At 32.7% G+C, this 15,232-nt stretch overlaps 1 protein-coding gene across 3 annotated transcripts in view; it reads left to right on the top strand.

The window, feature by feature from the left end:
• Positions 1 to 15,232, top strand: part of LOC126879248 (synaptic vesicular amine transporter) — a 332,565-nt gene that overhangs the window by 300,480 nt on the left and 16,853 nt on the right. For all 3 annotated transcript variants that reach the window (XM_050642307.1, XM_050642308.1, XM_050642309.1), the window contains exons 7-9: positions 1,249 to 1,350; positions 3,999 to 4,225; positions 15,039 to 15,222. In XM_050642307.1, the coding sequence (XP_050498264.1) occupies positions 1,249 to 1,350; positions 3,999 to 4,225; positions 15,039 to 15,222 (513 nt within the window). The remainder of the gene's footprint in view (positions 1 to 1,248; positions 1,351 to 3,998; positions 4,226 to 15,038; positions 15,223 to 15,232) is intronic.

Consider the following 15,232-nt stretch of genomic DNA (forward strand, 5'->3'; position numbering starts at 1 on the left):
AGTTCCTCATGACTCACCCTGTATAATACAAAAAAACAATAAAATCTTTTATTAAAGGTTTATATTTAATGTAGTTCTAAAGCTATTTACTTGAGGCATTTTTATGATTAACTATTTATATGGGAAATAAGCCACATTTAAATTGAAAAAATTTATATTTAAAATCGCTAAAAAGGGCTACATCACAGAACTAGTTTTCGATTGGTTGACCAATCATCATCAGTGCTTACGTGATCTAATATGCAAACCACCAAAATATAATATTACAAAAATATGTGGGTAAAAACCCTTTAAAAGTAATCCGTCAAGAAAACATCGATGAAAAATGCGAACTTATGGTTGTTTACAATATTCCATTTAATACGGTCTATGTACCATCTGAGCTCTGATTCGACTTGTTCACATGGTGACAATATGGTAGCAAGTCCTACCAAGACTTGCAGATAACTGGAGGAAAGCAGTCAAGAAAAGGAATGCCTGAAGGCGGATACTAGGGAGTCCATGGCTCGACTTTGAGTATGACGCCATTTGAGAGAGATAATACTTTATTCCTCCCACAGATACTCAAAAAGCACAACGAGTTTATATCTGGAAAAAGAAGGTGGATGTCTGAAAGATAAAATGAGTTACAACGAATGATTTATGAGTTTAACCTTACTGAGAGGAAATTAATTATGAAAATTTTACCAAAAGCACAAAATCCATACTTGTCAAATGGCATGCTGAGGTGCAAATTGGAGATTGACGAAAATATGATAGACCAAATGATGAATACCTGCTTCTATGCGAATTAGAAGAATAAATGAATACAGCAAATAAAGTTGAGAGATGTCTGAATGATATAATATCAACATATTGAAGATAGCAGTAATAAAAATTATCAGATATATTGATTAAAAACGCTTAGGAATACAGCTTGAAGTCCAGATTAATTTCGTAGATGGTAAATAGAAATAATTAATAAATGGATAAAACAAGAAACATGGATTAGAATGATGATACAAACAGAGGGAGATCATTCCCTAATGAGAAGACTACCTATGTAAAATAAGCAGAAGAATACGTTAAGTTATCAAGTTAAAAATCATAAAAATCTTTCCTCAAGCTATTTTTTATTACGGCTAAAATGTTTCTAATATAACTTTGACTATAATTATACAGAGGTTGTGAGAAAAAATGCGTATATTTTTAAATACTCTATTTATTTTTTTCTTGACATACCAACTAAAAGTGTCACTTCTATTTTAGTGCTTCAACTACTCATGTTGCAGCCATCTGTTATAAGACAAGAATCTGATCCACCATCTCTAAAATCTTTGGTGTCAGATCCTTATATCATTATAGCGGCAGGTAAGTCATCTCTTTTTTCTATCGATCTTTAAAAATACCTACTATATATCAAAATGAAGTTTTTGACAGTCTATAACTTTAAGAGGAAACAGTAGCGATCAACAGGTAGCAAAAACGCGTTCCAAGATTGCGGCTGTAATTTTGAATATTTCTTCGAGATATTTGGTACACATATTCGTAATATAATAAAGAATGGCGGCACAGAGCCCAATTTGATAAATATATTAATATGTGGAAATTACTCTGTAATTAAATACAATATTAAAAAAACGAGCCTGTACCGCCATAAAGAAGAACAAAAAAATACACTTTCTTCAAATAAACTTTTTTCTCCGATGCCTAGATTTTGTGCCATTTTGGAACTACTAAAATTTTTTTATTTCATTAGTAGTTCCAAAATGACACAAAATTTAGGCATCGGATAAAAAAGTTTTCCGCAAATCGCCAGGAAATTTTGACATTCCTGTCAAAATTTCTTGAAGAAAAAGTCAGGACTTCCTTACTGTAAGGAAATGTCATTTCCTTACTGTAAGGAAATGATATTTCCGTACAGTTGTTAGTGTTCTACATAAATGATAGAAAACACATTGCTTATAAGGAATTAATTTATATTTTGAAAACATCAAGTCATTGCTGAATACATTTTTAAGATCAATTTGTTATATTTACAGTAATTTGACAGTTAGTACAATTATTGAATATTGGAGGAACACTCTTAGAACTATGAGAAACATTTTGGACAACATGCAGGGTGGAAGGGTCATTTTGTTGAATATTTTGTACATAACACCAGCAATTAAATTTATAAGCGTCAAGTTTGGCAATTCAACCTCAATACGTTTCCATAGTAACCCAAGTAATTTTATTAGGAATTTCAAAGCACCATTTATTTGGGAATAAAATTATCGCGTTTTTTTTAAATCAATCAATATCTGTCGAATTTTAAACGATTTGCGGAAAAATAGTATGTTTACCTCGTAGGAAAAGCCACATTCCTGGACTCTGTGTTGCTAAGTCTCGGCTTGCGCCTCGACAGTCGTCCAGGAATGTTAAGCTTTTCCTACCCGGTAAACAATGTACTATTATTTGAAGAAAGTGTATTTTTTTGTTCTTCTTAATGGCGGTACAGGGTCGTTTTTTTTTAATATTGTATTTAATTACAGAGTAATTTCCACATATTAATATATTTTTAAAATTGGGCTCTGTACCGCCATTCTTTATTATATTACGAATACGTGTGCCAAATATCTCGAAAAAATATTCAAAATTACAGCCACAATCTTGGAACGAGTTTTCGCTACCTGTTGATCGCTATTGTTTCACCTTAAAAAACCAATGTTAATGAATCGTATCTATAATTGTTTCAGAACAGGGCAACAAAAGAAAAAAATAAACCACTAGGAGAATTTTAGATAGTTTCTAAACCTTTGTCTCTAGAAGCCGTCTCTTCTACACCAGTTCTACTGTAGTTTTTAGCTTTCTTAATTTATATCATTATCATTTTATTAAACGTCTTTTTATCTAAAAGGCTCAGAAAAAAGAAAAATAAATAACATAGCATGTACTTATATATTATTCTTTAAGTGTCGTCTTTCAGGTTGGATATCATCATCACTACCCTATCTACGGCTTCTCTGAAGAGTTCTAGAGAACTGCATTTAAATTCTTCAACCATGACACTCTTCTTCTTCCTATGCTCATTACTCCGCTTATCTTTCCCTGTATTATCAGTCTTAGAATTTAATATCGCTGTCTCCTCATAACGTGTCACAGATAACTTTCTTATTTTTATTGTGTTTATTATTTCGTATTCTTTGCCTATTTTTCGCAATAATTCCGTGTTCGTTATCTTCTGTGCCCATAATATTCTAAGCATCCTCCTGTAATACTACATTTCAAATGACTGTAGCTTACTTATAATGTGTTCTTGTTTCAATGTCCAGCTTTCGAGTCCATATTGCAGTATCGAAAACACTTAGAATCTCATATAGTCCAGAGAAATAAGATTTTTCTATTAATTAACAATCTCATAGCTAGTGGATTCAGTTCTAATCTAACGTTTTTGTTGCAGAAAATTGTTTTCAGTTTTACAAAGGGATTTCTTGTTATTTATAATCTGGCAATTATTTCTGTTGTTTGATCATTTTTCTCTGAAATATAGCTTCCTAGGTATTTTTATTTATCAACCTTTTCTATCGGTACATTTGCCAAAATGTTTGTTTGTATACATATTTGTTTTCTTAGTTATTATCATGTAGTCAGTCTTTTTTATATTAATTTTTAATCCATACCTTTCACAGAAACTGTTTGTTTTGTTTAGTAGTATGTAATTGGGGTTGTCCAGTAGAGCTTGCCACAATCACGGTGTCATCTGAATATCTTATGTTGTTAATAGATCTTCCGTTAATTATTATTCCTTCACTTTGAAATCAATACATCGCTGCCTAACTTCTCTCCTAATTTTAATTTCTGGAGAGGGTCCGTTATCTATTACAATTTGTGCTCTTTGATTCCAGTAAAGGTTTGTTATTGTTCATAAGTCCCTTTTGTCTATGTTTTTTTGTTTAGAATTTGGACTAATGTTTTTACTTTAATTTACCTTCATATTGTAATGCAAGCAATTAAATCGTTGTATATTTAATTTTTAGGCGCTATTACCTTTGCCAACATGGGTATAGCAATGTTAGAACCTTCTCTGCCCATCTGGATGATGGACACCATGGGAGCAGGAAGATGGAAGCAAGGAGTAACTTTCCTTCCAGCAAGCATATCATACTTAATAGGAACCAACTTGTTCGGTCCTTTGGGACATAAGATGGGCAGGTGGTTGGCTGCACTGTTGGGGTTGATTGTGATAGGTATATGTTTGATGCTGGTAAGTGCATATTATTGTATTTTAACTGTTTCATTTAACTATGATATGTGAAGGTGTAGTAATAATCCTCAAAAGGGAAATGAATTTGTCGATGTGAAATCTGTTAAGGACGCATAGAGATAACACTAAAAGCTAAACTAGCCAGAAATATTTTTTTTTGAATAATGAAAGTTAGAAAATACTTAGAACTTTTTTTCCTCTTTATAAAGGGAGATCTGAAAATCTTCAAAAGATATCTCAGTTGAGGACGCCATATATTGATCTGAACTCACTTTAGCGCAGGATTCACCTTCCTTAGTCCTAGCGCGATACTTTAAAACATCAGCAAGGAGTTGTCCTTTTCATTTTTTTTTGGTCTCAAAAATTGAGCTTTTTAGAGGAAACCCGTTCCAGATAGCAAATGAAAGACCCTCATCGCTCTTAAAACAGCATCACTCTTAGTCAAGAATTTTCTTCTTCCTGTGGAGTTTGATACAAAAGAGCCGACTCACTTCACCTCTTATAACAAAGAGTATTCCGTCTATCTGTAATTTACAATAGCTTTTTCTCTTACCTTTGCCGTTGGTCCAGCTGGTTCTTCCTCTTTTTTCTTCTTAATCATTATACGGATATAGTTGTATCCGACCTGCTTTATTTTCCATCATTCTCTCAATCATTCAGAAATTAAACCCTGTGATATGTGATGAATAGAAGTACCTGGGCATGGAGATAATTCAAGACATAACACTCGATGCTGCTATAAAAGACAGAAAAATACAGGGTAGAAAAGCTATATCCACGATGAACGACATTCTGTGGGACCAAACGATACCTAAAGCGAACAAATAGCTCACATACAATACCACACTTAAAAATGTAAGCACATAAGGCGGTGAAGTTTAGCCAATTAAATAAACAACAGAGAAAATTTTACTAGGAACAGAAATGGATTTCTGCAGAAGAGCAACAGGCAACTCAAGAAGAAAAAATAGGAAATGGTTGAATGCTCGAATGTACGAATTTTACAAATTGAAAGGCAGATATCTAGCACTGAATTTAATTTAATCTTGACATTCGAGGATACCTTCATTTTATTGACGAAATGCCCCTGAAGACGCTCTAGCAACGAAAGTATACTTGGCAAGATTAAATTAAATTCAGTGCTCGATACCTGCCTTTCACTTTGTAAATATCAAGAAGAGGTCGGATATCAAATGAGAGAATACGAGAAATAATACATAAAAACATAAAAACTAATACGGTAAGCCATGTACAGAGAATGCCAGATGACAGGATCCCAAAACAGATTTTGACGTGGACATCACAAGGGAGAAGGAAAACAGGAAGTTCGAGAAGAAGCTGGAGGGAGAGAATTAAAAACGGACTAGAGGAAAAAGAAATCCCTCCAGGTCATCTTCTTCTTTAGGTGCCGTCTCCGCTACGGAGGTTGGCAATCATCATAGCTATTTTAATTTTTAAGGCAATAGCTCTAAATAGTTGTTTTGAGCTGCATCCAAACCATTCTCTCAGGTTCTTCAGCCATGAAATTCGTCTTCTTCCGATGCTTCTTCTGCCATATATCTTTCCTTGCATTATGAGTCGCAGGATGCCATACTTCTCGCTCCGCATCACATGTCCGAGATACTGTAGTTTTCTTTCTTTAATTGTAAGTTCAACTTCCTTCTCTTTACTTATTCTTCTCAGTATTTCGTTGTTCGTACTCTGTCTACCCAGGAAAACCTCATAATTCTTCTATAGGTCCACATTTTAAAGGCGTTAAGTCGTCTCATTGCCTCTACATTTAACGTCCATGATTCCACTCCATAGTATAGTACACTGTATACGTAACATTTTGTTAGGTGTACTTTAAGAGCTAATGTTAAATCTTTGCTACATAGGACCCTTTTCATTTTCAAAAAATTGGAACGTGTTTTTTCGGTTCTGACTTTGATTTCTGCAGTGTAGTCATTATTTTCTGTTATAAGTGTTCCTAGGTAAGTGTATTTTTTTTACTTTTTCGATCTGCTGGCCCTCTATTATCAAGATTTCGTTATTATTATGGTTGTTTTTACTAATTTTCATAAACTTCGTCTTTTTGATATTGAGAGAAAGTCCGTACTCCCTATAGTCTGGGCTGATTATCGGAGAATAGGCCATTTTTGGGAAAAGTTATTTACCAGCAATTTTATTGCTGGAATCGAATCTTACGATTGTATATATTAAGAATATAGGTATGCAAAGTCCGCAGATCGTGTGCTACTTTTTTTATAAACAAAGTGGCGCCCAAAAATCGTATTTTTTTCAATTTTTGCTCTATAACTCCAAAGATTTTAACTTTACGCCAAAAACATTCAAATAAAAATTCACCGCAATTAAATTCTACATAAAGAAGTGTTTTTATCGATTCACTTCGACGAAAACTTTCCCCGGAAAAAGCGGGTTTTTCCAACAAAATCTTTAATTTTCAACTAAAATTTTAGATAAGTAATTGTTAATCAATAATTAAATAACTTGGCAATGTAAAAGCCCTTTTCGTAAAGACTATAATTCCAGAAAGCCGATGGAAATTGAATAAAAAGTTTAGCAACAATTGAATTGTTAATTAAAAAATTACGGTCGCTATAATAACGACAATAATTATGATGCATAAGAATAACTATGATTTTTTCATAAAAAGACACTATACCTATCTAATGTACTTTACAGAATTGAAATTGGACTATTTAAGCGGCCTCAGAAATATTTTAAAATTATAAACAATTTTTTGGCTTATAAATAAATAAAATATCTCGGAAAATATTAAACTAAATTAAATTATGAAAACGGTATTCGAAAAACAGCAGCAGGACTCTTCTTTTAAAAGAAAAAACGTTTAATTATGACGAGTAATTCCTGAGATACGACCGGTCAAAGTTGACCGGAATTTACGGCAAAGATATGAACAATAGAATCATAATTTTTAAACCATCACCTTTTTATTTTTGTCCTCTTTCTCCACACCAATTTTCATATCTTTGAAATACTCATAACATATATTATTATAATAAAAACTATCGATAATACGTGTGAAAATTGCCAAAAATAGCAAAATTCCAATCAAAAATTAGGTTGGAGAAAATGTAACCCTCAAAGTTCAAAATCGGTATACGTTAAAAAAATGCATTTTCTCGGCTTCCCATGGAGCAGTTTCCTTCATTCTTTTTTTGTTCCCAAGTAACTCGAGTAGAGCCATCGAACTAACGCATTATTAAATGTCAAACTAGCTTTTGTTTTGTTATAATAAATTAATTTATTTATTATAACAAAAAATTTTAATTTGTTTAAATAAAAATTGTTTAAATAATTATACAGCTCTCAAATGAGAATATTTATGTTTTTAACTTTAAAACGTACACTTTTAGTAAGTTTATCTAAAAAAAGCCTACAACTGGAAAAAATATGTAGTTTTCTGTTCTTATAAATAAATTAATCTATTATAACAAAACAAAAGCAAGTGTGACATTTAATAATACGTTAGTTTGATGGCTCTACTCGAGTTATTGGGGAACAAAAAAAGAATGAAGGAAATTGCTCCATGGGAAGCCGAGAAAATGCATTTTTTTAACGTATACCGATTTTGAACTTTGAGGGTTACATGTTCCCCAACCTAATTTTTTATTGGAATTTTGCTATTTTTGGCAATTTTCACACGTATTATCGATAGTTTTTATTATAATAATATATGTTATGAGTATTTCAAAGATATGAAAATTGGTGTAGAGAAAGAGGACAAAAATAAAAAGGTGATGGTTTAAAAATTATGATCCTATTGTTCATATCTTTGCCGTAAATTCCGGTCAACTTTGACCGGTTGTATCTCAGGAATTCCTCATCATAATTAAACGTTTTTTCTTTTATAAGAAGCATCCTGCTGCTGTTTTTCGAACACCGTTTTCATAATTTAATTTAGTTTAATATTTCCCGAGATATTTTATTTGTTTATAAGCCAAAAAATTGTTTATAATTTGAAAATATTCCTGAGGCCGCTTAAATAGTCCAATTTTAATTCTGTAAAGTACATTAAATAGGTATAGTGTCTTTTTATGAAAAAATCATAGTTATTCTTATGCATCATAATTATTGTCGTTATTATAGCGACCGTAAATTTTTAATTAACAATTCAATTGTTGCTAAACTATTTATTCAATTTCCATCGGCTTCTGGAACTATAATCTTCACGAAAAGGGCTTTTGCATTACCAAGTTGTTTAATTATTGATTAACAATTACTTATCTAAAATTTTAGTTGAAAATTAAAGATTTTGTTGGAAAACCCGCTTTTTCCGGGGAAAGTTTTCGTCGAAGTGAATCGGGAAAAACACGCCTCTATGCAGAATTTAATTGCGGTGAATTTTTATTTGAGTGTTTTTGGTGTAAAGTTAAAATCTTTGGAGTTATAGAGCAAAAATTGAAAAAAACACGATTTTCGGGCGCCATTTTGTTTATAAAAAAAGTAGCACACTATCTGCGGACTTTGCATACCTATATTATTAATATATACAATCGTAAAAATAACTTTTCCTTGTATTTTGCTAATTAGCCCAGAGTACTACTACACCTTACTATTTTACTCATGAGTCTTTGCAGGTCTTATAAACTATCGGCTATTATTACTGTATCATCTGCATATCTGATGTTGGTAACTAAGACTCCATTTACTCTTATGCCGACTGTTTCATCTTCCAGAGTTTCTCGCATTACCTTTTCAGAATAAGCATTAAATAATAGAGGGGATAGTATGCAGCCTTGCCGGACTCCTCTCTTTATTTCCATTTCTTCGGATGTTTCTTTTTCAATTCTTACTATTGCTCGCTGATTGTAATAGGTGTGTTAGTAGCAGGTGTGTTATTAGTCTTAAATCTCTTTCATACATGTTTTTAGGTTGATCTATGTCCTCCAGGTCTATGGCTAAACAGAGAAAAATGGCGGTTAGGAGTCGGAAGGCGTCGGAGAACGCTGTAAACCGGTAGTAGTAGTATTCTCTCAATCAATTCTCTCACTGTCACGTCTGCCCTCTTTCCATTCTGTTCCGTTTTACTATCCATCTGTTGCACTTCAACATCGTATGTGTCACAATCTCCGGATGTCCGCTGTATAGGCATTCATCTATATCAGTGGTTCCCAAAGTGGTCCAGGTGGACCCCCAGGGGTCCACGAGGGACTCAACGGGGGTCCACGTTGGCGTGAAATAAAAATGGGGGTTCACAATTCGCAAGTGGGGTCCACGAAAATTTTATAGCGATTTGGTATTTATTTAAACAAATTTGCATTTTTTTATTGTAAAATATCAATGAAAAAAATAATATTTTAATAGTAGTGACTCAAAAATGTTATTTTAGAGTAGTATGTTTTACAAAATGTTTTATAACAAGTTATTTTGATTAAAAACAAGTTTATGATCAAATTTTAGGGTAGAAAACATTGAAATATCGTTTTTTACATTTTCCTCCATTCCCAAAACACATGTCTTTCGATTTGCCTGAAAGTTTGAAAACAGATAGCCAAAACACAAGACTTTAAGTGATTAAAAGAATTTGTATCGTTTTACAATACAAAAAAAAATTCGTGGAATAATATCAGAGGCAAAAAAAATTAAGGCGTCTACTGTAATAAGTACAATTAATTCGGAAGATATCGACCATACGAAAAAAAAATGGTTGAGAAAATTATAATAATGATTGTAAACACAATTTATTGTTGAGAATTGCGGAGATACTGAACAAAAACCACTGCTATCAAATCCATCAGGGCTTATGCTTGCGCCTTCACAGCATACGTACTACCTGAAATATTGATTTTAGCAAAAACATTAAAGAGATCAAAATTGTATAAAATTTAATTCTCTCCATTTTTTATAGGTACATTTTTGTTATAAAACTAATAATAAACGAGATAATTCAATAATTATGCTGTAACTGTCACTCTTTCAAAAATTTATAATATAATAAATTATAGGAAATCATATTTTTCACAACTTGAGTCCGAACACTTGTTGTCGAAAAGTTAAATATGGCGGAGATATTGAGCAAAAACGGTTCTCCTTTATTCGCGATTTTAAATTTACACTACTGTTGACCCCCTTAAGATTAGGAAAATAGAATCTTGCTTGGGTAACTCGGGCATGCAAGATCAAATGCTAACCCGACTGTACTATATAATGTTGACTCTTTATTGCATGTAACTTTTCTTGTATTGTAAAACTATCCAGATTTTTTTAACCATTAAAGTCCTGTGTTTTGGCTATCTGTGGGCAAATTTTCAGCCAAATAGAAGAACATGTATTTTGGGAATAGAGGAAAGTGGAAAAAACAGTATTTTAACGTTTTCTACGCTAAAGTTTGATCAACAACTTGTTTTTAAAAGAAAAAACTTGTTATAATGCCTAATAAGCACATTTTGGACTCCCTTCTATTAAAACATTATTTTTTCAATTGATAATTTACGATAAAAAATGCAAATTTTTTTAAATACATTCCAAATCACTGTAAAATCGCTTAAAATGATATTTTGAGAAAAGAAGAAACCTTCAATATCTTATTTTTACCCCCCCCCCCCCCCATGTTTTTTCATTGGAAGTATGGTAAAAATGTAGCAGCAGGGGGTCCACCGAAACCAGTATATTTTTTAAAATGGTCTACGAGAAAAAATAGTTTGGGAACCTCTGATCTATATTAACCTTTCCGAACCTATAGAAGTAGTCCCTAAAAACCCCGTGTCCTGTGAGTACCTGCGTAGGGAAATAATCCATTCGCATCTCCAATACAATGAGCAAACCAAATAAAGACCCTTGTGAAAAAATCCCTATAAGAAGCCGTCCATCTGGTACAGAATCGCAGCCATCGGAGACAGCAAGCTAACTCTTGCTCCTAATATCGTCTTCTCCTCCTCAAGGAATGAGGATGAGGAAACGATTTTATTGGTTGGGTGCTAAACAGGAAAAATACTAACGGGACGGAGAAGTAGAGGTTGACCCCGAGAAAACTGGAGAGACAATTTTAAAAGTTGATGCAGATCAATGAAGTTGAAATGGATGATTCGCCTAGAATAAAGAAGAAAACCTTGCCTAGAAAGAAAAAATCGCCTGGAAGAAAGAAGAAGTATCTACGAGTATTGTAGCCTCCTCTAAAAAAATTTTTAGACGACTCTGGTAAATCATTTAGTCGCATATCACTCATTTCTTTTGAAAGTTTACATAAGTCAGTTAAATAGAAATAATATAAATAAATAACAAAATTCTCATGTGAACTATTTCCATTAGGAATAAATTAACATACCAGATATTTCTTTTCCTTTTTGGTTTTCGTTACAAGTAGGTACTTACTACTGAGATTCAGACTATATGTGTATGCCCTGAGGCTCTATAATATTGGTTTTCTATTTCCTCGATTGTTGATTCGTATATATCAACTGGATATTATGTTGTTTGTTTTTAGAGCACCAATAAAATATTTTATTTAATACTGTATTTAAATACGTTCGTAATGAGAAATGTGTGTTCATATTACCCAGTTGATTTATATGGGCTTTTCATTCACAGTCATTTGTTTCGAGTTTCTGTCATATGTCGTATAATCCGTGTATATTAATATACACAGATTATACATTATGACAGAAGCTCGAAACAAATGACAATCGATGAAAAGCCCTATTAAAGACAATCCTTGTATTAACTCCACATAACCCAATATATTTCACGTCCTAAATAAATAAATAAATACTTTATTTTCTTTTAGACAGACAGAGTCTGTATAGAATTTGTCAAAAGTAATACATTAAGTAAATATAACAAACAAATAAACAATTTCACTACACAAACTAACAATGAAAATACATTTAAAATTGAAGAAATTCTTCAACCGATTAAAAAATGTGTGTCATCAGAAATTCCTTTAAATTTAGTTTAAAGCTTGTCAGGCTCTTACACAATTTTATATGGGTTGGTAAACTATCATAGAGTCTTTGTCCCATTATACTCGGGGACCTGCAATATATATTTCCCCTACACATTGGGGCACGCAAGGTATCTTTATATCTAGTGTTCATGTTATGTATTTGTCCATTGGTTTTAAAATTTTCGAGGTTATTAAATATATATATATATATATATACAAGTCTCCAGAATATAAATACAGGCCAATGGCAATATTTTGAAATTTAGAAAGTATTGCCTACAACTTGTTTTATGAGGGATACCAGCAATAGCCCGTATTATTCTTTTTTGTGCAAAAAAGACTTCATTGATATGGGAACTTGATCCCTAAAAACAAATCCCGTATCTCAAACGAGATTCGGTTTGGGTACAATAAAGCATTATTAATTGTTGCTCCGTTAATACTTGTTTTCAATTTCGAAACAAAAACGTTACTGAGTTTAACTTTGCGGCCAGCGTATCACAATGTTTCCTCCAATTAAGACATTCATCTAAATGAAGTATTAAGAACTTTAATGATGAAACAAGTTCAATATCATTATTATTTATATTTAAGATAATTGGGTTAATACATCGTTGCCTATTATGGAACTGCATGAAAAGAGTTTTTGGGTGTTCAACAATAAATAGTTCTTACAGAACCAGTTGTAAAGATCTGACAGTAAGCTGTTACATTTGGACTTCAAAGAAGTATCAGGTCCATTGACTATTACATTTCTGTCATCTGCAAATATCGTGACATGTCCATCCGAGTTAACCGAGACAACATCGTTTACATAAATAAGAAAGAGAACAGGTCCTAAAATTGAGCCTTGCAGTACACCTATGTCAATATCGAGATAGTTGGATTTATGCGTCGCATTTGATAATTTTCCTTTTTCTGTTAAGCTGACGTATTGACGACGTGCCGTTAAATATGATGTTAACCAATTTAACGCACGTCCTTGAATGCCGATATTTTTTAATTTATAAAATAAAATTTCGTGATTGACACAGTCGAAAGCCCTGCTATGATCACAAAATATCCCAACAGGACTCTCTCCAGTGTCTATTAGAGATGTGAGAGTATCATAAAAGGAATGCATTGCTGTACGGGTAGATTTTTTTGACTGGAAACCATGTTGGTTACTAACAATCACTTTATTCGTCTGTAAAAATAAGTTAAGTCTTTGTAAATAACTGTATTCAAAAATTTTTGAAAATACCGAAGAATTTATTATTGGACGGTAATTATTTACTAGTTTTGGGTCACCTTTTTTATGAATTGGTAACACCTTTCTCGTTTTTATACAATCTGGAAAATTGCCATTTGAAAATGATAAATTAACTAAACATGTTAATGGCGATATTATAAAAGAAACAACCTTTTTTATTAAAAACCCAGGGATTTCATCAAAGCCCGAGATTTTTTGTTTTTTAGTTTTTGGTTTAATAATTTGTTCATCCGAAAGTGGTCATTCAAAACAGTGTTGTTACAAATATATGTACTATCAGGTTTGTTTGGAATGGTCGCAATTGCATCCAATGGAGCATTTTTAAAAAATAGGTTAAATTTATTGGCTATTTCTAATGAATCTAAAGAATCTAATTGGCTATTTCTAATGAATCTCAGTGTGAATCTCATTCCTAATGTGATGATGGTTAAGTTGATAGTCTTCTTCTTGTTCTTTCTTTATATAAACAATATTGACGAATTCTTACGTCTATGGAAGATTCTCATTCCATCTTTTGCGCGGTCGGTCGATATTTCTTCTACGACTTAATGATCTATCCCTTGCTACTGTAACGACTCTTCCGTCCTTCATTCTACTGATGTGATTGTTCCATTTTTTTTATTTTGTGTGCCCTCGTTTATTTCCTGTACATTACTTCTTCTTTTTCTTGTAACTCTTTGTTATAGATTTGTGGTTATTGTGTCGAACCACGTTCGTAGATTTTTCAGCCAGGAAATCTTTCGCCTTCCATATATACATGTTCCTTCTACTTTTCCCTGTAAGATTTCTTTTTAAGAATTTCTTTGTTTCCCATTCTATATCCTCTTCCTTTATGACAATCTTTATGACTTCATCCATAGTAAATCTCCCTTTTTCTTCATATACCTACCATGTGCTTTCAGAACATTGGTTACCATCATAGTTATCTCAATTATATTCACTGCCACCCAAAATAGCATGCTTGTATTAACACAATACCAATCTCGCAAGTTCTTCAATCATGAAGTTCTTCTTTGTCCTGGACTGCGCTTGCCTGCTATTTTTCTTGTATCTCAGTAGTCTTGAATCTCAGTAGTCTTGCTGAGACATTTTAGTATTGTGGAGTGTCGAATCTTCTCCACCCAAGAAACTTTTAAAATACTTCTATAGCACCACCTTTTGAAAGCCTCAAGGCTATTTACATCGATTTTATTCACAGACCCAGACTCGACAATATAAAGTAAGGCCGAGAACTCGTAGCAGCGAAGTAGGTAGATCCTCAATGCCAATTTTAGGTCTCTGTTACAAAATACTTTAGACATTCTTCTAAAAGCGGTTCTGACCTACCCTATCCTGGCTCTAATTTCCCCGTGACTCTCTGCGTTACAATTTAATCGATATCCAGCATAAAAAATTTGATCAACTAATTCAAGTTGCTTAAGGTGCTCAAGTGAATCCCCCTCTGTTATCCCATTGCCTGTATCTATAGATTCCGCAAGTTATCCATATATTCTAACTTCCATTTCATTGTTTTAATAGACGTCTTCAATTGTTTTTATAGCACCCAATTATGCAAAAGATGCATTGAATTGAAGATACACCTCTACAAGAGTAGGTGCACATTTTGTTTGATTAGAAAGATGGTTTACATATAATTCTTTTTTTATTTTCAGATACCATTGGCTACAAATATTAACCATCTGATCGTCCCCAACGCGGGTCTGGGTTTCGCCATTGGCATGGTCGACAGCTCCATGATGCCTGAATTAGGCTACTTAGTAGATATCAGACATTCTGCTGTATACGGTAGCGTCTACGCCATTGGAGACGTGGCGTTTTGTCTTGGCTTCGCCGTTGGTGAGTATAT

Source organism: Diabrotica virgifera, chromosome 1 (genome assembly GCF_917563875.1).
Source record: "Diabrotica virgifera virgifera chromosome 1, PGI_DIABVI_V3a".
NCBI lineage: Eukaryota > Metazoa > Arthropoda > Insecta > Coleoptera > Chrysomelidae > Diabrotica > Diabrotica virgifera.